Source organism: Trematomus bernacchii, unplaced genomic scaffold, assembly GCF_902827165.1.
Source record: "Trematomus bernacchii unplaced genomic scaffold, fTreBer1.1, whole genome shotgun sequence".
In the NCBI taxonomy this organism is placed as follows: Eukaryota; Metazoa; Chordata; class Actinopteri; order Perciformes; family Nototheniidae; genus Trematomus; species Trematomus bernacchii.
This window is the reverse complement of record NW_022987708.1, coordinates 3,693,793-3,715,500: the sequence shown is the minus strand read 5'-3', so window position 1 is coordinate 3,715,500 and position 21,708 is coordinate 3,693,793. Positions and strand designations below refer to the sequence as shown.

General features: G+C 40.7%; 2 protein-coding genes across 4 annotated transcripts; both read right to left on the bottom strand.

Moving 5' to 3' along the window:
• Positions 1–1,779: 1,779 nt before the first annotated feature.
• Positions 1,780–7,575, bottom strand: med8 (mediator complex subunit 8). 3 transcript variants are annotated; one of them, XM_034140761.1, is made up of 7 exons: positions 7,507–7,575; positions 7,056–7,177; positions 4,754–4,898; positions 4,513–4,653; positions 3,398–3,485; positions 3,050–3,310; positions 1,780–2,177 (listed from the first exon to the last, which is right to left on the bottom strand). In XM_034140761.1, the coding sequence occupies exons 1-7, from the start codon at positions 7,510–7,512 to the stop codon at positions 2,107–2,109; spliced, it is 834 nt and encodes a 277-aa protein (XP_033996652.1). In that variant the 5' UTR covers positions 7,513–7,575; the 3' UTR covers positions 1,780–2,106. The 3 variants fall into 3 exon arrangements, with proteins under 3 accessions (XP_033996652.1, XP_033996653.1, XP_033996654.1); XM_034140762.1 differs by having other exon boundaries at positions 3,071–3,310; XM_034140763.1 differs by having other exon boundaries at positions 3,113–3,310.
• A 5,277-nt stretch (positions 7,576–12,852) lies between these two features.
• aldh9a1a.1 (aldehyde dehydrogenase 9 family, member A1a, tandem duplicate 1) lies at positions 12,853–21,615 on the bottom strand. Its single transcript, XM_034140809.1, has 12 exons — positions 21,532–21,615; positions 21,160–21,316; positions 19,247–19,392; positions 18,394–18,523; positions 18,176–18,310; positions 17,516–17,712; positions 15,514–15,654; positions 15,239–15,427; positions 14,989–15,076; positions 14,384–14,525; positions 14,029–14,141; positions 12,853–13,234 (listed from the first exon to the last, which is right to left on the bottom strand). The coding sequence occupies exons 2-12, from the start codon at positions 21,296–21,298 to the stop codon at positions 13,140–13,142; spliced, it is 1,515 nt and encodes a 504-aa protein (XP_033996700.1). The 5' UTR covers positions 21,299–21,316; positions 21,532–21,615; the 3' UTR covers positions 12,853–13,139.
• Between the last annotated feature and the right edge of the window lie 93 nt (positions 21,616–21,708).

Genomic DNA, 21,708 nt, shown 5'->3' with positions numbered 1-21,708 from the left:
GTCTCTCCAAAGAGAGCAATTTAAATCACTGACAGCATCCGTCCTGTACAGCTCTTAAAATATGATCAGATCAATGTTTTCATTATCAAGCATCATTCATTTTTAATTATTAAAGGACCAAGTCAACTCAACAGAACCTGACAAGAACATGTGAAGTACCACAATCATACATTGACAGTAAAGTAGGAACTCGTGAAAAGCTTTAATTTGAACTGTGTCGTGTGCAGTGGTGGAATGTGGTAAAGTGTATTTACTTAAGTACTGTACTTAACTACAATTTTGCGATACTTGCGCTCAGGGCCGTCCCTCCCTACAGGCCGATCATGCAGACTGCGTGGGGCCTCATCTTGCGGAGGGGGCCTCAACTGAGCCGAAAATGCGGCGCACCTATGCGCTTATGCGGCGCAATTAGTGCCACTAGCAACCCCCCCCCCCCGCCGACGCTCGCAAAACAGAGGGCCTCCTCATATAACTTTGCGTGGGGCCTCATGTTGGCCAGGGACGGCCCTGCTTGCACTTTATGAGGATTCTCACTTAATGCTATACTTTATACTTCATACTCATTATTGTACTTTTTACTCAAATACATTTATCTGAGAACTTTAGTTACTTTACAAATTCAGATTTTTAGTTAACACAATAAATCGAATGATGAATAAACATTTACATATGATCAAAGGTTAACACACATCCAGCAGCAATGTTTTAAGTAATTAAAAAGAACTCCATCTTTAACAGCTGTGATGAACACATCAATAATCATAATCCAGAAATTGAATATATATGATTCTGAAATTGGCCAATAAATGAGTACTTTCACTTTTGGTACCTATATTGTTATGCCAATGTAGGATATTAAATGGAGGACTTTTACTTGTAACTGAGTATTTTTACAATTGAGTAGCCTATTGCTACTTTTACTTAAGTGTGAAGAAATGTGTACATCTTCCACCACTTGTTTTAGAAAATAGTTAAAAAGAAATGCAAAAACTGCTGAACATTTACATTTTTGGGTGATAGTTTGGCAGTAAACTCAGTTCAACCTTTGTGTTCATGAGCTTTGCAGCATGTTGCCTGTTGGGTCTTTGTTGATGAGCTAGCCCTCATCCGTGGACACAGTAAGTGTGACCTTGTGCAGCTTTGAGCTGTCTCAGCAGAGCGTCTGACCGGGCGGCTGACGCAGCGAGACGGCTGCCTGTTTGGGGACAGAGGGTGTATGTAGGTCAGCCATGGGCCGCACGCTGTGACAGCAGCACGGTCACTGTGCTGGGCAGCAGGACAGGGATCGGAGTGGACAGAGAGCCGGCGTGGAGAGAGGGGCCCCCTCACACGTCAGCACCGATACTTCCTCATTTGGCCCCTTAAACACTTTGACATTATCAGGCCACACAGAGCTACGTCCACCCTCATTACTCTCACCTTTGGTACTACTGCAAAATGGGCAAAGAGCAGCTAGAGAAGAAGAAATACTGAGCAGACATCAGATCATGGTGAGTGTCTGAAAGGTTGGGATGGTCATTTGATGGGTGGGAGTCCTGTCCATGTCAGCACATATAACACTGGTGATGTTCAATTACCACAATGTTACAGGTCTGATAATACAGAGCTGTGTCAACACTGCCTGATTGTAATAATAAGAAACAGGCAACACAATTAACTTGTTTAGATTTTAAAATGGCAAGAATTAATTAAAAAAATGTGCAGAAATATTACTCTCCTGAAGTGCACATACAAACAGAATAAATATGAAGTATCTATGTGTATTCATCACACAGCCAATTAGTTCTTATAATAACACATATTTTATTGAAAAGAGAACATTTCCAACACAAGCTATTATAGTCCATACATGATGACACACTGCCCTCTAGTGGCTCAAACGCTGTGGCTCAGATAATCTATCAACAATGAACAATGCACCATAAAAGGTCACTAATATTATCATTTTATTTTTGGAAAACGTTTAAAGAAACAGCTTTAGTGAGAACAAAAAATTACTTCTGCAGGAAAATATACAAGGATGCAGTTTTAGTTTTACAAATGTCATTGCTGTAGGTGTGTTTCTGAAATGTAACACGTCTGGTGAACATATAATAAACGAGGAGATCATCGGTTGTAGGGATGCATCGACCCGGATGCAGATTTGATGTTTGTTTTGATGCTGCTTGGTATTTTTCCTGAGAAAGAAAAGAAAGGGAGAGAATAAATAATATGCAACAACTTCAAATTCGACTCATTTGGAACATATCCACTTTTGTTGCAGTTAAGTAAAGAGTACCCTTGAAATATTCGGGTTAGACTAAATCAAATATTTTCGTTGGATCGATCTATTCAGCTTTAACTCTGCAATAATTGTTGTCTAAATAATATTGTTTAAAAAAAAAAAAAAGAATATTATTATTTTGTACCAAATCTTTCTTCTTTACTTCTTTATGTTTTAGTCTGCTATTGAGATGTTCTGAATTTTAAAAAAGTCAGACAATCAGCACCCTATAAAAAGAAACTCCCACACAAAATCCTCCACCATTGAATGAAACAAGTCATTTTCTCTGATGTCTTTTTGGCTTAATAGCAACATATATGGATCGATGGATTAAAGCAGAATATTTCTGTTGATGAAAACATGTTGTGTATCTTGGAAGCGATTGCATCTTTTTATTTGTTTCTTTTTTTAACTTTATCTGCAACTGTGCACACAGCTTTAAACATGAGGAATAAATGCAAAATAAAAGAAAAAAGAAATCTGCGCAGACTTTGAATATGAATTGAAAATTGAATATCACCGTTGTGAATGAAGCTTCAAACTTTTCAGTATAGATTTAGGTCTATTCCTTACAGAATGTATCATTTAACATTTACCCTGCATTTATTCAATGATTTACATAGAAATGGAACGTCAAGACCCTGTCCATCTCAAACTTATTCACATCTTTAAATAGGGGAATTTAAAGTGTCAACTACTAGTTCAAATAGAAAAACACACATGAGGATAAGAAGGGGCCTAACATCATTACGAGTGTTCTGAACAGTGAGACAGGAGAACACTAACCCAGCTCTCCAGGCCTCCTACCTGGCTGCCCCTGCTGCTGAGGGGCCACGGGGCCTCCCATACCTGCCTGCTGGCCAGAACCGCCCCCGATGGTGACCTGCTGTAAGGTGGGACCTCCACTCATCATGGGCCCTTGTCCTGGGTGTCCAGGGGCCACTGGGCCTGGGGGCCTACATTTAGAGAGCCCCTTCCCAAACGCCACCGCTCCAACCAGTGCATTGGTGTCCGCGGGGTTAAAGGACGGCTTGCTCTGACGGATTGCTGGGAAAAGAACATATTGAGTGTCAACACGTTTAAGTGTATAAATACATTTGAGATGAAGAGCCGGACATTGAGAGTGAAACACACCGGCACTCTCTGAATCTCTGTCGTCACGGGGATTGTTGAGCTTCTCTAGCAGATTGGAACACAGTTTGTTCAACGTCTGGATCTGTTTCTGTTGAGAAGAATATCATCGGGGGGGGTTTCAAAATGGAAAAAACTCTCGGCAGTAAGCAGTGTTTGGCAAATGACTTCATACTTGTAAGAGCCAACTCAAGAGCCACTTTTTTGTCTTTTAATTTAATTGTATTCATTCTTATTTTATTCTTATGTTATACTGTCCTGTGTTGGTATTACATGTTATTATTTATGGGACTTGGCTTTGGAACTGGAGGCTGGCCGTTTCAAGTCCCCTAACAGACCAAATAAGGGAGTGTGGACTGGTACTTGGAACGGTCCCAGTTCACATCCTGGGCACTGACGCAGTGCCATTGAGCAAGGCACCGGACCCCCCGCCCCCCCATTGCTCCCTGGGCGCTGTAAAATTGCCACCCACTGCTCCTAGTACTAGGATGGATGCAATGGAGAGGTCAAATGTGTGTGTGCGGTGTGTGATCTACAGGTATGTGACAAATACAAACGTTTTCATTCCTCTGTTTCTAATAGGAAAATATATGTTCAATTGTTTGTTACCTGAGAAAGGGGGGTTTATGTCTTAGGTTTGTGAAGCACTTTGTGTTACCTTTGTGTATGAAAAGTGCTATTTAAATAAAGTTTGAAATGATTTGAAAGTTCAACATGTTAGTTGAGTTTCACCATTCTAGATTCTATCTTTTAAAAGTTCTACGTAATTAATTAAAGATATTCTACAACTACATTAACATATTTGAAACTTCCTTTCATGGAACATTTAAAATAAATAATGTTCATAATGAAACATTGACTATTCCATAACTACATTGTCCCCAAAGAGTCACCATGTTACTGAACCATCTTGGTGTTATTGAGGTTGTTTTCTCCAAAACCTATTTTGGACTTGCAGCAGTTGTAAATGCAGTTGACTTCACGCACACTCATCAGCCAATCAGATGAAAGCAGCCAGTTTCAACCAGTCAATTGGTGTTTTCTTATATTTAAGTCCAGCAAACTGCTTGGTATTTCTGAATATGAGTAGGGCAGCATCCATGTGAGCACCATCTGACCTGTGCCACCTCCGGGCCAATCCGTGCTGCCTCCACACTCAGCTGTTTCTCCTGCTCCTCCACCTCTGGATCAGGCTTAGTCCGCAGGTAGTCTGGAACAATCTCATGGCTGAACACCGGGACACGCTGCTCTGTGAGTTTCTGTGGGGAGAACAAGCAGAGCCAGAAACAGACAGGTCAGAGAGATGTCTTCAAAATCACATCAGAGGAGCAGAATGCAGACAGCGGCTTTGACACTCACTGCTAAGTCCTCATCCCGGTCTGGAGACAGGAGCAGAGGGATTATTACTTGGTTGCGAAAGGACGGCGTCTTCTCGTTCTTGAGCAGTTTGTTGATGGTGTTCAGCTGACCAGAGAGCAGAGCAAAGTTGTCCAGAACCGACGGCCTGAATGACACAAACACACATTATCACATCATGTCAGAGGGAAAATGATTTCCAAACAATTTGATGACAAAAAAAATCACATAAGAAATTAGGAGATGTTTCATTGCATTGCTTTTACGCAGTAGAAAATGTCCATCCACTCACCAGGCAGTGCTTACATATTTATTTGAGAAGGTTTAATTAGTTATCCACAAAAAAATATAATTAGATGTTGTTTCTTTTGATATAACTTAATTCAATCTTTACTAGAGAATTCGACCAGAGAGAGAGAGATTGGTCATTCAGAAATGCAGAGGTGGAAGAAGTACTCATATTTGTTACTTAAGTAAAAGTAGAAATACTACATTTTAAAAGTACTTTGTTTGAATGTCCTGCATTCAAAATCTTACTTAAGTAAAAGTACAAAAGTATTAGCATCAAAATATACTTAAAGTACCAAAGGTAAAAGTACTCCTTATGCTTTAAGGCCCATTTCTAAATCGTATATATATATATTGAGTTACTTTTATTATTATTCATGTGTTTTAATCACAACTGGTAAATGTAGAGCTAGTTTGAATAACTTTATATAAAGTAGCATAAACTGGAAAAACTCAGGTTAGGTATAAGTAACTCTAAATTGTACTTAAGTACAGTATACGAGTAAATGTACTTTTACTATCCACCACTTCTGAGATGGATGTTGAAGCTGGAATGGTAATAAGGTATCTTGTTGCAGGTGTCTGAAAGACGAACATTCATATTAAACTCAGTGTGAGTCAAATCAAAATGCTCAAATGTCAAACATTCCATTATAGTGCAGCAACAAGTCTTTGTGTAGTTACATACAGTGGAGGAAATAAGTATTTGATCCCCTTGCATCCACTCTGGCTCCCTAAGACCGGTTACATAAATCCTCTGCCTTTAAAAAAGTATCCTCTCCACCATGGGCAAGACTAAAGAGCTGTCTAAGGACCTCAGGGACAAGACTGTAGACCTGCACACGGCTGGGACTGGCTACAAGACCATCAGAAAGCAGCTTGGTGAGGAGGAGACAACTGTTGGTGCCATTATTCAGAAATGGAAGAAACACAAAATGAGCATCAATCGCCCTCGGTCTGGGGCTCCACACAAGATCTGGCCCCGTGGGGTATTGATGATCAGGAGAAAGGTCTGGGATCAGCCAAGAACTACACAGGAGGAACTTGTTAATGATCTCAAGGCAGCTGAGACCACAGTCACCAAGAAAACTATTGTGAACACACTACACCATAATGGATCAAATCCTGCAGCGCCTGAAGGCCCCCTGCTCAAGAAGAACATGAGAGGCCCGTCTGAAGTTTGACAATGAACCTCTGAATGATTCAGAGAAGGCTTGGGAGAAGATGATGTGGCCAGATGCCGTGTTTGGAGGAAGAGAGATGCTGACTATAACCCGAAGAACACCATCCCCACCGTCAGGCATGGAGGTGGAAACATTTTGCTTTGGGGGTGTTTTTCTGCTAAGGGGACAGGACCACTTCCTGCATCGAGGACAGGATGTACGGGGACATGTACCGCAAGATCTTGGCCGATTGTCTCCTTCCCTCAGCCAGGACACTGAACATGGGTCATGGAGGGGTCTTCCAGCAGGACAATAAACCTGAACATACGGCCAAGGCAACACAGGAGTGGCTAAAGAAGAAGCTCATTTAGGTGAGGGAGGGGCCTAGCCAAGGTCTCCAGACCTTAATCCCATAGAACATCTGTGGAGGGAGCTGAAGCTTCCAGACGCCAAGCATCAGCCTCAACACCTGAAGGATTTGGAGAGGATCTTCAGAGAGGAGTGGACCAACATCCTTCCCGAGATGTTCACAAACCTGGAGACCAACTACAAGAAGCGTCTGACGTCTGCAGCGTCTGATGTTTTGCAAGGGGATCAAATACTTATTTCCCACAGTTAAATGCAAATAAATTGTTATCTTTCATATAATGTCAATTTCTGGATTTTCTTTTTGATATTCTTACCCTCAATGTTAAAACAAACCTACCATTAAAAATATAGACTGTTAATTTATTTGTAAGTGGGCAAACTTACACAATCTGCAAGGGATCGGTTATGATAATATAAATTATCTTGTATTGACAAGTTAAATGGCACAAACTAATATATTTTGTTCATTAAAAAAATGTCCTTACCATGTTAATCGCTCGTACTCATTTTCCAGTTTATAAATGAAACTATGGAGAGCGTTTTTCACGTGAGCAACCCGAGAGATGAGAGACTCCACCGCCGCCTCCAGCTGCTTCTCCTCCCGCTGCTGAGGGGAGAAAAGAGCAAAGCTGTCTGATAAATACTCACACTTAGCACACAAAATAATAAGGACAGGCTTTGTTCACCAAATAAATGTCCGTTTAACTCTATAATAAGTAGGAATTCATTGTAATGTTTAACTAACAAAAGCGAGTTTTAAAGCAAACTAGTTTTTGTCTCATTTAGCAAGCTAGCTACTGCTAGCTGTAGTCTACACATACGTAAACCAGGAGCAAAGTATACAAGTATGCGAGTACAACTTAAATTAGAACGCATGTGAAAATATATAAAAGTCGCATACTGTAAATGGATATAAAGGCATTTCAATAATATTACCTGCATTGTTGAACTACAAGCTAAACGCCGAAATGATAGTGTACCGTCCAAGTAGAAACACTTCCGGTTCAAGATGTCAAAATAAAAGCATGGAATTTGTTGATACACTTTTTTTTACTTCACAGAAATGCAGGGTCGGCGTCATGGGGGGTCATTCGCGGGCCATGCCCCCCCAACGCAGGGCGGGCAAGCCTTGCCACTTTGCCGTTTTCTTCTTTTTTTTTATCATATAAGTGAAAACGTTTCCACTAAAAGTTTTTTGTGTGAAATATATGGGCTTAGATATGTCTCATTATTTGTGTGAACATAAAAATAATTTGTGTGTAAATATGTGATTTGTAAATGTAAAACACCATCCACAAATGCATTTAAAAGATTTGCAAACTCACAAATAAATTTGCAAATGTAAAACGGATCTTTTAGAAATAAAAAAAAGATCTTTGAATATCTCTTTAACATTTACAACTTTCGATCAGGCATTTGTGAATCCATTTTGTATTTGTCGACCAAAAATGCGCTTGTGGGTCTCACATTTCTGCTTGTGGATCTCAAATCTCTGCTTGTGGATCGTCTTTTTACACATGGAGTTTTGAGACAAACTTTCCTCCGGTCTCGGCTAAAATCTACTCGTGTCACTCGGTTATTTTCGGAAAACACATGATGGCCGGCTGATGACGACATTTCCGCATGGTTTTCAAAGTAAAGGTGGGGTAGGTAATTTTGGAGAAACCAGCTCGAGTGCGCTAGAATTTGAAAATACACAGCCGGAAGAAATCTGCTACTTCCTTACAGAGCCCCTCCTCCAACACACACGAACGCATACATGACCAATGAGGGCACGAGATAAATGTGTGCACAGATGGAAGGCTGACAGGCAGGTAGGCCATCCAGTTATTTTAGCCGGGCCGGCTAAAATGATTGGTCGTGCTTTTTACAGTACTACGGCTTCCACAGATGACATCTTTTTATGGATTTTTTTGTCAAAGCACTTAAAATATTTATTGCTATCGGGATGTTAAGAGCATTCCATGGAATATAACAAAAAGTGTATCTCGAGCCGGTTTCTCAAACTTACCTACCCCACCTTAAGAGCATGATGTTTTTGTATTATAATGAACAGCGGAACGTTAGATGCATTCTTTATCACCATCATCATCATGTTATAGTGATACAGTTAGTTTGTGTTAGTTGGTTCAATACAGCATATATCAAGCACATTCGTATGCATTAATAATAATAATAATAGATTTATTTTGTTAGCGCCACTTTTACAGGTGCTCAAAGTCGCTTTACAAAGATAGTGAAAAGAAAAGAACAACAAATAAATACAGTTAAAGTCAAATTAAAATCAAGCAATACAAAAACAATCACACATTAAAAGCCAGATTGAAGAGGTGAGTTTTTGTGAGTTTTTTTAAAGTGGACCTATCATGCTATATTTAAATGATATATTGTAGGGCCATACCTATATAAGGTATATTTATTAGGGCTGTCAAGTTAACGCGTTAATAACGCGTTAACGCAAAAAAAAATTAACGCCACTAATTATTTTAACGCGATTAACGCATGTGTATTTTTTGTCCTCGGCCGCCCCGTAGTTTCAGAGCGCATCGAGTTTAAAATACCATCTACATGATGATGCTGACAGCCCAGCTCCTGCCGCCCGCTTGTGGCAGACCACACTTCCACGCTCACCGGCAGGCCCGGACTGGCCATCGGGAGGACCGGGAGGGAGTGTGTATGTGTAGCGCGACTCGCGCGAGCGAGGCACACCTTACGTGTTGTTGTTGTTAGCATCTGGTGCTAGCTAGCTGCGCTAACGGATATAAGGAGCTGTTTCAATGACATTTCGCCGACAACTGCGCCGAGCACTTGACTTTATGCAGGTAGCCAGACAGTGGGACATTGTACGAAAAGTCAGCGCACTCAGCACGGATAGTACGCGCGACATGATTGCAGCGTCCAGGCAGCACACGTTCGAGCATATATGCCTTGAGCGGCACATAGCTCCAACGATCCTCCACATTCATTCACACACACACACACACACACACACACACACACACACACACACACACACACACACACACACACACACACACACACACACACACACACACACACACACACACACACACACACACACACACACACACACACAATTATTGTATGAGAGGTTCCAGGTTGAATTGAGGCGAATATTTGTAATGTTCAGAGGTTGTTGTGTTTAATATTCATGAGAATATTTGTCATTGTTCAAATGATAATAAACAAACATAAAGCATATTTGTCCACTCATATATTGATAAGAGTATTAAAAACTTGAAAAATATCCCTCTAAGGTACATTTAGAACAGATAAAAAATGTGCGATTAATTTGCGATTAATCGCGATTAACTATGGACAATCATGCGATTAATCGCGATTAAATATTTTAATCGACTGACAGCCCTAATATTTATACGTTTCTGTTTCAAAATACCAAACAGATCATGATTTTAAGCCATGCCCCATTTCGCTCTATTTGCTGTTCTCCAGCACTGTTTTTGCAGGGGGCTGATACTGTGAGCTGCAGCTGACCACGCCCCCCTGCAGGAGAGGGGAGCGCGCTCTGAACAACACACTTTCACTCCCTAAGCGTCCAGGAGCGACGCTTGGTCAGGGTCCCGTGGCGTCCAGTTGTGACGCGCCGAGGCTCCTTCAGCTTCATAAACGGACGCAAAGAGCTTTCAACTGATTGCAATGTATTCCCATCGGCGTCGGTATTTGACGTCATTGCATAACTACACCGTAGTTGTGTATAATATATGTCAATAAACCTTAGATCAAATATAAAAGTCAGCCGAATTAGTGTTGATACTGCAAGGAGACGTATTGTGTGAAAAGAAATGTAAGATGTTTAATTGCTTATATATTTAAGATCCACGTCAAGTTTTCAGTTTTGGCGGCAGTTCCCGTTTGTCTAGAAGTCTTGTCATCAGGGCTCTATAAATAGAGTTAACTATGGCAGATATGTCATATTTAATGCAGCCGAAACGTGTATTACAATGCCGTTATGTGATGACTTTCAAAGAGAAAAGCAAGCACAATCGGAATAATGTATTATTTAATTTTTTTATACAGTCTATGGTTGCTACAGAGGATTGTGGGTAATGTAATGTCTTCGGCCATCCAAAACTCATAGAAAACGACTTGTTTCTCAGAATTGAAGGGGAAAACGTGACAAAAGCATTGTACACACACTAAAACCTATCAATGTCGTTTAATTAACAAGGATAATCTGGTGTTTTTGAGTTGATGAGTAGTGGAGATATCACTGTCAAATCAATCGACAGTAAGGGGAATACTTACTTCCGGGTGTACAATTCTCCGTTATCCAATGGGAATGGACGCTCACATTGCCTTTAACAGCCTCCGACACAAACGAATGCCGTGCTTCCCTAAGCGTCAAATACCGACGCCGATGGGAATACATTGCAATCAGTTGAAAGCTCTTTGCGTCCGTTTATGAAGCTGAAGGAGCCTCGGCGCGTCACAACTGGACGCCACGGGACCCTGACCAAGCGTAGCTCCTGGACGCTTAGGGAGTGAAAGTGTGTTGTTCAGAGCGCGCTCCCCTCTCCTGCAGGGGGGCGTGGTCAGCTGCAGCTCACAGTATCAGCCCCCTGCAAAAACAGTGCTGGAGAACAGCAAATAGAGCGAAATGGGGCATGGCTTAAAATCATGATCTGTTTGGTATTTTGAAACAGAAACGTATAAATATACCTTATATAGGTATGGCCCTACAATATATCATTTAAATATAGCATGATAGGTCCACTTTAAAAAAAACTCACAAAAACTCACCTCTTCAATCTGGCTTTTAATGTGTGATTGTTTTTGTATTGCTTGATTTTAATTTGACTTTAACTGTATTTATTTGTTGTTCTTTTCTTTTCACTATCTTTGTAAAGCGACTTTGAGCACCTGTAAAAGTGGCGCTAACAAAATAAATCTATTATTATTATTATTATTAATGCATACGAATGTGCTCGATATATGCTGTATTGAACCAACTAACACAAACTAACTGTATCACTATAACATGATGATGATGGTGATAAAGAATGCATCTAACGTTCCGCTGTTCATTATAATACAAAAACATCATGCAAGGTGGGGTAGGTAAGTTTGAGAAACCGGCTCGAGATACACTTTTTGTTATATTCCATGGAATGCTCTTAACATCCCGATAGCAATAAATATTTTAAGTGCTTTGACAAAAAATCTGTGGAAGCTGTAGTACTGTAAAAAGCACGACCAATCATTTTAGCCGGCCCGGCTAAAATAACTGGATGGCCTACCTGCCTGTCAGCCTTCCATCTGTGCACACATTTATCTCGTGCCCTCATTGGTCATGTATGCGTTCGTGTGTGTTGGAGGAGGGGCTCTGTAAGGAAGTAGCAATTTCTTCCGGCTGTGTATTTTCAAATTCTAGCGCACTCGAGCTGGTTTCTCCAAAATTACCGACCCCACCTTTACTTTGAAAACCATGCGGAAATGTCGTCAACAGCCGGCCATCATGTGTTTTCCGAAAATAACCGAGTTACACGGCGGAAAGTTTGTCTCAAAACTCCGTGTGTAAAAAGACGATCCACAAGCAGAGATTTTAGATCCACAAGCAGAGATTTGAGATCCACGAGCAGAGATTTGAGATCCACAAGCAGAAATGTGAGACCCACAAGCGCATTTTTGGTCGACAAATACAAAATGGATTCACAAATGCCTGATCGAAAGTTGTAAATGTTAAAGAGATATTCAAAGATTTTTTTTTTATTTCTAAAAGATCCGTTTTACATTTGCACATTTATTTGTGAGTTTGCAAATCTTTTAAATGCATTTGTGGATGGTGTTTTACATTTACAAATCACATATTTACACACATCAAACATATCTAAGCCCAAAGAGCTAAGACGCAAGGAAGGGACGCGGGTGAGAGAAAGGAGGAGGTGAAATATTAAATTGAGATGAACCTAGGGGCTTGATCGGGGCTTGACCAACGTCGCTCAAAACGGCTCAATAGGCATACTGTAGACACTAATTAGAAGAACACAGACTAAAACAGCAATGTACAGACGAATCAAGATGATTAAACATGATCGTAAAATATATTTTAAGATGGTTTTTTTTTGCATTTATTTGTAATTATTATTTTAATACTTTCTGCTGACACTAGGTGGGGCGATACCCCACCTGCCCCTAATGACCAGTCGCCACTGAATACAAAGAATAACTGTCTTATTTTAAATAACAGGAAGAGCTTCATGGTGATTTCTAATAGTTGTGTCATCCATTGTTCTTAATTAATCTTTTATGAAAAGTAAAAAAGCCTGCAGGCGTTTTTTATTAAGCAGTTAGTTTGACATATAGGCATGTGTTTATTTATTTGGTTCATAGAAAAGTAGGTCCACTGGTTGCCTAGAGATAGTAAAGTATTCACTTCTTACATGGGCATTTGAAACAAATCTGCCCCTCCAAAAGTACAAAGCATACATAGTGCAAAGAAAGTGCTCTCATGTGTGTTGCATAGCACATGACTGAAGCCAGAATTATTTGATGACAGTTCTGCATCAGCAGCGTACAGTTGGTGAGTTCTAGAAGAGACTGTCCACGTCGCCCATTTCCACAACCACAGTCTTCAGCTGGGAGTAGTACTCGATGGTCACCTGGCCGTTCTCTCTGCCGAAGCCTGGGGAATATCAGCAGAGGTGTTAACACGCCCAGAGCTATTCAGTAAGAATATTTAGTCTCTCTAAACAACAGGGTTCCCAAAGCATTATTTGTTTGGGGGCCTCTTTACTTTTTGTAAAACATTAAACCGCTGAATTGTTTATAAATCCACAAAACAGTTTTGAGAAGGAGGTGGAAATAGCATATCTTTCAAGATTACTGGAAATGCAAAATGAAATAATTTAAAGCAGAAGCAGAAGGAAACCATTCATTCATTTTTCAACAAAATTAAAGTGTTTGTAAATTTCATTCATTATTGACGGTAATATATATGCCAAAGCAGCATTTGTTTACATATTTATAATTTACACAGCATAACAATGCAAATGTCAATTGCTATAAAACCTGACCTAATCATTTTTTTCATTTGCTCTCCAAATAAAATGTCAATAAAGTTACAATCAATACATTTTGACAGAATATAATTAAAGTCAAGTTGTTTCACACAAAGAATTATATCCATGTATGTTAACAGTATATTATATCAAAATGTCCTATAGACAGCTACAAGCATTCTCTCACTGGGCTTTAAATGTAAAACACCACTAGGGGGCGACAACTGTAGTCTGCTCCGATGAGCTTATTCATATATTTTCTCTGCTTTTCTTTGTATTTTTAATTTCTCCTCTCTCGCTCACATTGCAATGCTAATTTCCAGTCAGCTATTTGATATCAATATGAACTACCACTGCTATTGATGAGCTGTATGTCTAACAATGACAAAAGTGGTGACTGACCACCTAAACACCCTACCTGACATCTTGTACCCTCCGAAAGGCACCTCCACAGGGCTGATGTTGTAGTTGTTGATGAAGCAGGTCCCTGCTTGCAGGTTCTCAGCCACACGATGGGCTCGAGAGATGTCCCTGCATGCAGAGGAAAAGAACATGTTTCTGACTTCGAGCACAAAAGGGAGTTACACTTCTGTATGCAATGTGATCACACAGCTCCAACCACAGAGAAGCCTCTGTTACAAAATGAATTCCAAAAACAATAAAGGAATGCATAGATCTAACCATTTTCAGGAGCAGAGTGTCAGCGATATGTAGTTGCAACAGACTGCAGAGAAATGTGCAACTCAAGTGTGTTGCGTGTAAACTCTGCTGACCTGGTGAAGACTCCAGAGGCCAATCCAAAGGGGCTGTTGTTGGCCCTCTTGATCACTTCCTCCTCTGTGTCGAAAGGCAGCACAGACATGACTGGGCCAAAGATCTCCTCCTTCACACAGGTCATTTCATCTCTGCAGTTATCTGTGCAGGGTTGGAAAGCACTGGATGTGAAATATGTTACATTCTGGGACATGCATGTTGTGTAAAGGAAGAGTGGTGCAGTGAAAAAGCGAATGTTAGGCTATAAAATAACTAAAACACGGTTAATTGGCTGCACGTCACCACCGCTAAGCTAAAGGCGGCTAATGAAGTTCAGGAATCTCTTTTGGTCGCTTGTTAGTAACTGCTGTTTTTTAAAGAAATGGTAATACATTCACCAGTGGAGGATTTACTGACATATTTTTTGTTGTGGAACAAAATGTGACTCGTAAGCTGGTCTTCACCACAGACTTTATTTCGGGCATCTAACCAAAAACCATTGACTTCAAGGCGAGGGAGCTGCTAAAATGCTAACCCATTTCCAGGTTAAGAACCCATTCCTGCACCACTCTAAAGAGGGTTACAAAATATCCAGGCAACCTGGAGAATATTCCAGGAGACTTACCAAGAACGCAGGGTGACATGAAGTAACCCCCTTTCAATTTAGGGTCACTGGGGACAAAAGGGTCTCCTCCACAGAGCACTCTGGCTCCCTGAAAAAAAGTGAAATATTAACTATGGAACTAAGATAAGCATATTAAAACCTCATATATCTGCTTCGAGGTCAGTTGCTATCATAGCTGCTTTATCTCAGATAAACACTCCTCCACAGTTGCTCAACTCTTCCTCAGGGATCATTAAAGTTATAAACACACCTCTTTCTTGGCCTGGTTGACATATGCCAGCACTTTGTCCAGCTGGGGCTTGCTGATCAGCGCTCCCATGCGGGTGTCATCCAGCAGGGGGTCACCCACAGGGATGACCTTGGTCCTCTTCACCACTTCTTCCAGGAACTGGGGCATGATCTCCCTCTGCACATACACTCTGGTCCCATTGCAGCACACCTATACAATGGAAAGAGAGCTTTTAAAGCTGTCAAAGAATGCACTTAATCAGATTGAGCTGGATACAACAGAGGAAGAAAGCTGACCTGTCCCTGTGTCAGGAAGTTTGCCATGAGTGCTCCCTTCACTGCGTTCTCCAGCTCACAGTCTTTGAAGATGAGGAGGGGAGATTTGCCCCCGAGCTCCAGAGTCACATGCTTCACACTCTTTGCAGACATCTCCATGACCTGAGGGACATGAAACACACGGGGCATTAACAACAGAAGCCTTGGAGAAGTTGAGCATATTCTGAAAGATTTACGACAGAAACGTTACTCCAATATATTTATGATTAGAATGGGAGGTAAAAACAAGGCCCGGCCCCCTCACTGATACTTTACCTCAGCCACAACGCAGACTCTATACGCATTACATTAATGCACACAATGTTCAAATATTGTTCAAATATTGCTTACTGCACATATTTCATATTCTATAATTCACTGCATTCTATTTTGCTGTAAATTACTGCTTTATTTTATTGCTATCTATCTATATATTTTTTACAGTGTTCTTAATATAGTTCGCTATCTGTGTACTTTTTTTATATTTTTTGTTTTATATTTTATGTATGCACCATGACCATCAAGTCAAGTTCCTCGTACGTGTGAACCTACCTGGCAATAAACCCGTTTCTGATTCTGAGGTGGATAGTGTAAAATACAGAGAAAAAACTCTTCTGGGATTAAAGAAAAAAACTATTTTATTTATTTGAAGTCTATTTATTAAAAGTCATGAATTTGAAAGAAAATAAATCTCAGCGATTAAAGTCACAAACTTAAAGAGAACATCATATGCTCATTCCCTGTCTTCATATTAGTATTTAGTGTCACTACTGTGACATGTCTCCGTGCTTTAATGTTCAAAAAGCTCTTTATTTTTCTCATAAGCCGCGTTCACACCGCAGTACTTTTCCCACTTTAGTTCCGATATAGTTCCGAAATGTCGCGTTCACACCAAAAAGAGCCGGAACTAAAATGAGTTAATGAGAACCTTTTTACCCCCTTTTCCGTCCCTGCTAGAGAGCAGGTACTTTCGTGGGAGAAAAAGGTTCCTATTTCTGATTGGCTGGGCGGAATGCAAACCACGCCCTGTAAAACTCCAAAAAAGTTTTGTGAAGCCACCATTTTATTATCCTCGCATTAGCATTATTAGCATTAGCATTAGCCCAGCGCACAAACGCAGAGAGACTAACTTATGGCAACACAAAAGAAAACATGGGAGCGGTGGAGATGAGGAGGTGTCGGCGTTCTGGCGATTTACTCGGAAGGCTTCAGTAGAAGCTGCTGGGAGTCCCAGCAGCTTCTACTGAAGCCAGTCCCCAACTCTGGGGACTTCCGGCCGGGGACTTCGGGTGGCAGTATATGCCGTGAAGTTGTTTGCGGCCTGCCAGTAAACCCAAAGCAGAAGAAGAAGAAGTGACGTCAGCGGCTTCATTTGCCTAATCCTCCCTCAGGGACTTATTCCGGTGTGAACGCGATCTGTACTTAGTTCATCAGAACTAAAGAGTTCTCATGAACTAAGTTCTCATGAACCTTTGTGGGAAAAGTACTGCGGTGTGAAAGCGCCTATAGTGCCTGTACTGCAGCACCTCTTTTCACCCTCTGTCTGAAACCAGAGCCCAGTCTGCTCTGATTGGTTAGCTGGCCGGATCTGTTGTGATTGGTCAACCACTTAGAGATGCCCCACCCCCATTACGTACAATCCCAGCCTATCATGTACAATATGTTGGAGCGCTAGCCAATAGAAATACGAGTGTTACATAGTGATGTCACTATGTTACAGAAGTAAACAAAGGAGTCCAATGGAGGCATTTCAGGCGTGTGGGAGTTTGTAGGAGAGAAACTCCCTCCAGAGGGAACAGACCATTTACATGCACAAAAGTCTATATAACACACTACAGGAGAGGGAAGACAGCATAATAGTGCCTCTTTAAATAGGATAGTCTATTTCAGGTGTGATCCTCCTGGCTTGTATGACACTCTTACTCTTCAGTCAAATGAAAAGGACATCATCTTAATAATCACAGCACTGTATTGTTCTCTGTACCTTCTTGCCTGTTGGCACACTGCCAGTGAACGACACCTTGGCGACGCCGGGGTGATTGCAGAGCAAGGAGCCGGTGTCTGCTCCGCCCTGTACCACACAGAAGAGCCCTTCAGGAACGCCCGCCTCTTTGTAAATCTCAGCCAGGAGGACCGCAGTCACAGGAGTCATTGGAGAGGGCTTAAACACCATGGCATTACCTGAACACAAGAGCATTTAACACTGTAATATATGGTTAACATAGCTGTTTCTGTTCAACAGAAACAAGATTCAAAGTAAGGCCTTTGAATCCATTGCCATATGCACAGTAGCTACAGTGTGGTTATGGTAATGACAAATCTTAAGTCCCAGGCTCCTCCAACAATGCAACATAATATATATAGGACATCAAGCAATAAATAAAACAGGGTAAAATACAATAGTGCACATTGAGGTTGCAAGAGTAATGGAGCTGAAGTAAACTATATAAATATTAAAAAATAATACAATAGGGTCAATAGGGTTGCAGAGAATGTTGTTAGTAACCAAATAAATGCAGGAGTCTTTATACATGTAAATAGAATAAGAGAGAAACATATTGCTGGACCTTCAGGCTGTGATGATTATAAGTCTACATATACAAGTCTTATAACATCGTGGTCACACACACGGTCACACACTCACCACATGCCAGAGCAGGAGCGGACTTCCATGCTGCGATCTGGAAGGGGTAATTAAAGGCTCCGATTCCCACACACACACCGAGGGCCTCCCTCCTGGTGTAGGCGAACGCTCCACCAGGAAGCTGGACGTGTTGGCCTTCAATGAGTCAAACACCACATTAAACACAACACTACCCCTTTGGAACTTTTAGAAAATCAAACGTGTGTTATTGCACCCACCTGCAAGAGTACCAGCCATGCCAGCGTAGTACTCGATGCACTGCCAGGCAATGTCAATATCCACCACAGCCTCAGTGATGGACTTCCCATTGTTGATCACTTCCAGTTTTGCAATCTTATCCCTTTTTTCCTATTGTGATTGGAAGGATAGAAAACAAATTGTTAACAAAACAAAACAAAACCATTTGATCAGTTTAGTGTTAATAAATGTATATAGGTTTAAAAGGGGGAGTTCAGGTTGTTTGAAGATGGGTTGTATGAGGATCAGTGTGAAACCTGCACTATATGACGGTTGGCACACACCCAGCCTGAGGGCAGTATTTCAGATAACACAGACAGGGATAACATCATAGAGGCTAACGGGTTAGTTTGTTTGTTTTGGTCAAAGTTTCCTTCGCTCAATTTCTATAACCCGCTTTTGACTCTTGAAAAAAAATTATAATTCCAAAGTGTTAACTTTCAAATAAATAATTTGTTAACAGTCGTGATGACTTGGAGGCTGGATTGATGTTATGTGGTATAGTGTTCACGTGCGGGTAACCAAATGAAATATATTAGTTTCACACACATTTAACAAAGAAAATATGCTTTTCAAAAGTAAAAAAAAAGATTAAAGATTATTATTAAGATTATGTAATAACTCTGACAAATTGAGGTTGAAATCCTAACCCGCATGACATGAAAGAGGTCGCACAGACACTCAAAAGGCTCATTATGTGCAAAAATAGGCCAACAGTAGAGGGAGGGGGGCATGTTTGTGCTTTAATGAGTAACTAGTGTCTTACTGCATGCTAGTCCGCTCCAATTTATGTTGCACAACACTGAAACGACACTGGCTAGTTCCCAGACTCACTCTGATGATGCGGGCGGCCTCCAACATGATCCGAGCCCTCTCCATGCCCGCCATCTTGCTCCACTTCAGGTAGGCAGAGTGAGCGCTCTTAATGGCCTCGTCCACCTCCTCTGATCCACAGGGGAACATCTGGCACAGGACACGGCCTGCGCATAGAAAGGATCAATGCAAGAATTGTGGGAACATTTCAGTTATTTCTGTAACTAAACTTTGGATCTATAAGGCTAGACAACTAAAGCAGGGGCTTTAAGTTTGAAAGAAAATTCTCACTCAGCTAACATCCTTTTTTAATTATTTTAGACCAAGAAGCAGTAGGACCAGAACTGCATATGGCTAGTTTTTTTAAATCACTTTATCTACGCTACATGTGCTAAGGTTTCATCTCTGGTGTTCTTATTATTTTATTCATTTGTTTTTATGCTTTTAGCATTATATTATGGTTATGGATGTTCATTATTAGTAGTTTGGACAAATCCATCTGATATTTTACCTCAGTAAAGGTAGTAACACCACACATGGGCTGATGTTAGCTTGTGATTTACACCCAGTGATCAATCAAGTTTATCTTAAAGGTGGGGTAGGTAAGTTTGAGAAACCGGCTCGAGATACACTTTTTGTTATATTCCATGGAATGCTCTTAACATCCCGATAGCAATGAATATCTTAAGTGCTTTGACAAAAAATCCATTAAAAAATGTCATCTGTGGAAGCCGTAGGACTGTAAAAAGCACGACCAATCATTTTAGCCGGCCCGGCTAAAATAACTGGATGGCCTACCTGCCTGTCAGCCTTCCATCTGTGCACAAACTTATCTCGTGCCCTCATTGGTCATGTGTGCGTTCGTGTGTGTTGGAGGAGGGGCTCTATTTTCTCCGGTTGTGTATTTTCAAATTCTAGCGATCTCGAGCCGGTTTCTCAAACTTACCTACCCCACCTTTAACCTCTTATCATACATGATATATTATTGGTTCATCATGTTTTGTAATAATGATCTCATTCTTTAAAGTGACTGAAGTTATCAAAGGAAATATTGTAGTAATTTTTACATTCCTAAATAAGGGAAGTAAAAAAGAAGACACAATATACAGTATGCATCTGATTTATATAGAGTATAAAGTAGCAGAAAGTGGAAAGAAGTAACTCAAAAGTGTATTTACGTAAAGTACTTGGGTAAATGTGCTTACCAGAGGTGGAAGGAGTACTCAAATATTGTACTTAAGTAATAGTAGAAATACCAACGTGTAGGAATACTATGTTACAAGTAAAAGTCCTGTATTCAAAATGTTACTCTAGTAAAAGTACAAAAGTATTGGCATCTAAATATACTTGATGTTATATATGTTTTGGTTATATAATCATTGATGTATTGATGTGTTTATCAAGCTGGTAAAGGTGGAACTTATTTGAACTAATTGTGAATTTAATCCAGGCGTATCGAAAGTGTTGATCCTATTGTATCCTATATCCTATATCTGCAAAGTAACTATAGGTACTACATTAATGAAGTGTAGTAAAAGTACAATATTTACCTCTGTATTGTAGTGGAGTAGAAGTACAAAGTAGCATAACATGGAAATACTTAAGTAAAGTAGGCCTACAGTAAATGTACTTAGTTACTTAAAACCACTCTTACTGACCACCACTGCAAGTAATCATGTTTAAATGGCAATAAAGTATTGAATCTTTACAATACAATCATGCAACCTAAACAAATTCAAATTGACTCTGTACCACCGAAGAAAATAACTAGGGAGTGTTTCTGTTATATAACAGCCTGTCCTCACAGTGACCCGCTACACAGGCTACAGACCTTTATAGTGTAGTCGTGTAGCATGAAGCAAATATGTATCTATGCAGGCCAGGGTAATATGGAGCATTGCATAATGAGCCAGACTTTAGCCTGCTGTATTTACCAGTGGCTGGTTCGAACACCGGCTCTGCGTTAGCCTGCTGCCGGGGCTTCACCCTCTGTCCCCCCCAGAAGTTCAGCGGCTCTGTGACCACCATGGTCCCCGTCGCTGTTCCGGGCAAGTCGAGGGTTGACTGCTCCATTTTTTAGAAGGAAAAGATCTGCATGGACACGGGGAAATACATTACATTAAATAAAAACACATTTGCTATGCAGAATATTTGATGGAATTGACTGCATGCTCTAAAGTTATTTGCTCGTGTGAAACTAGCACGAGGGCATGCAGCTTAACTAGCATGAGGAACACAAGCCGCTTTCATACATTCGCAGGTCAATATAGCAACGTTGTTACACTAGGAGAAACATGTAATCTTACCGTGTGCTTCAGCAGACGGACTGGAGGAAACAAGGGTAGAATAGATAACGCCCACCCTTCAATAAGCAGACAGGACGACAGGACACGCCTCCTTCAAACTGAATGAACCTTGGACCTATGACGCATCCCATTTATTTTGTTTGTCTCCTCGTCCGAGAGCAGCAACAGGGTGTCCTT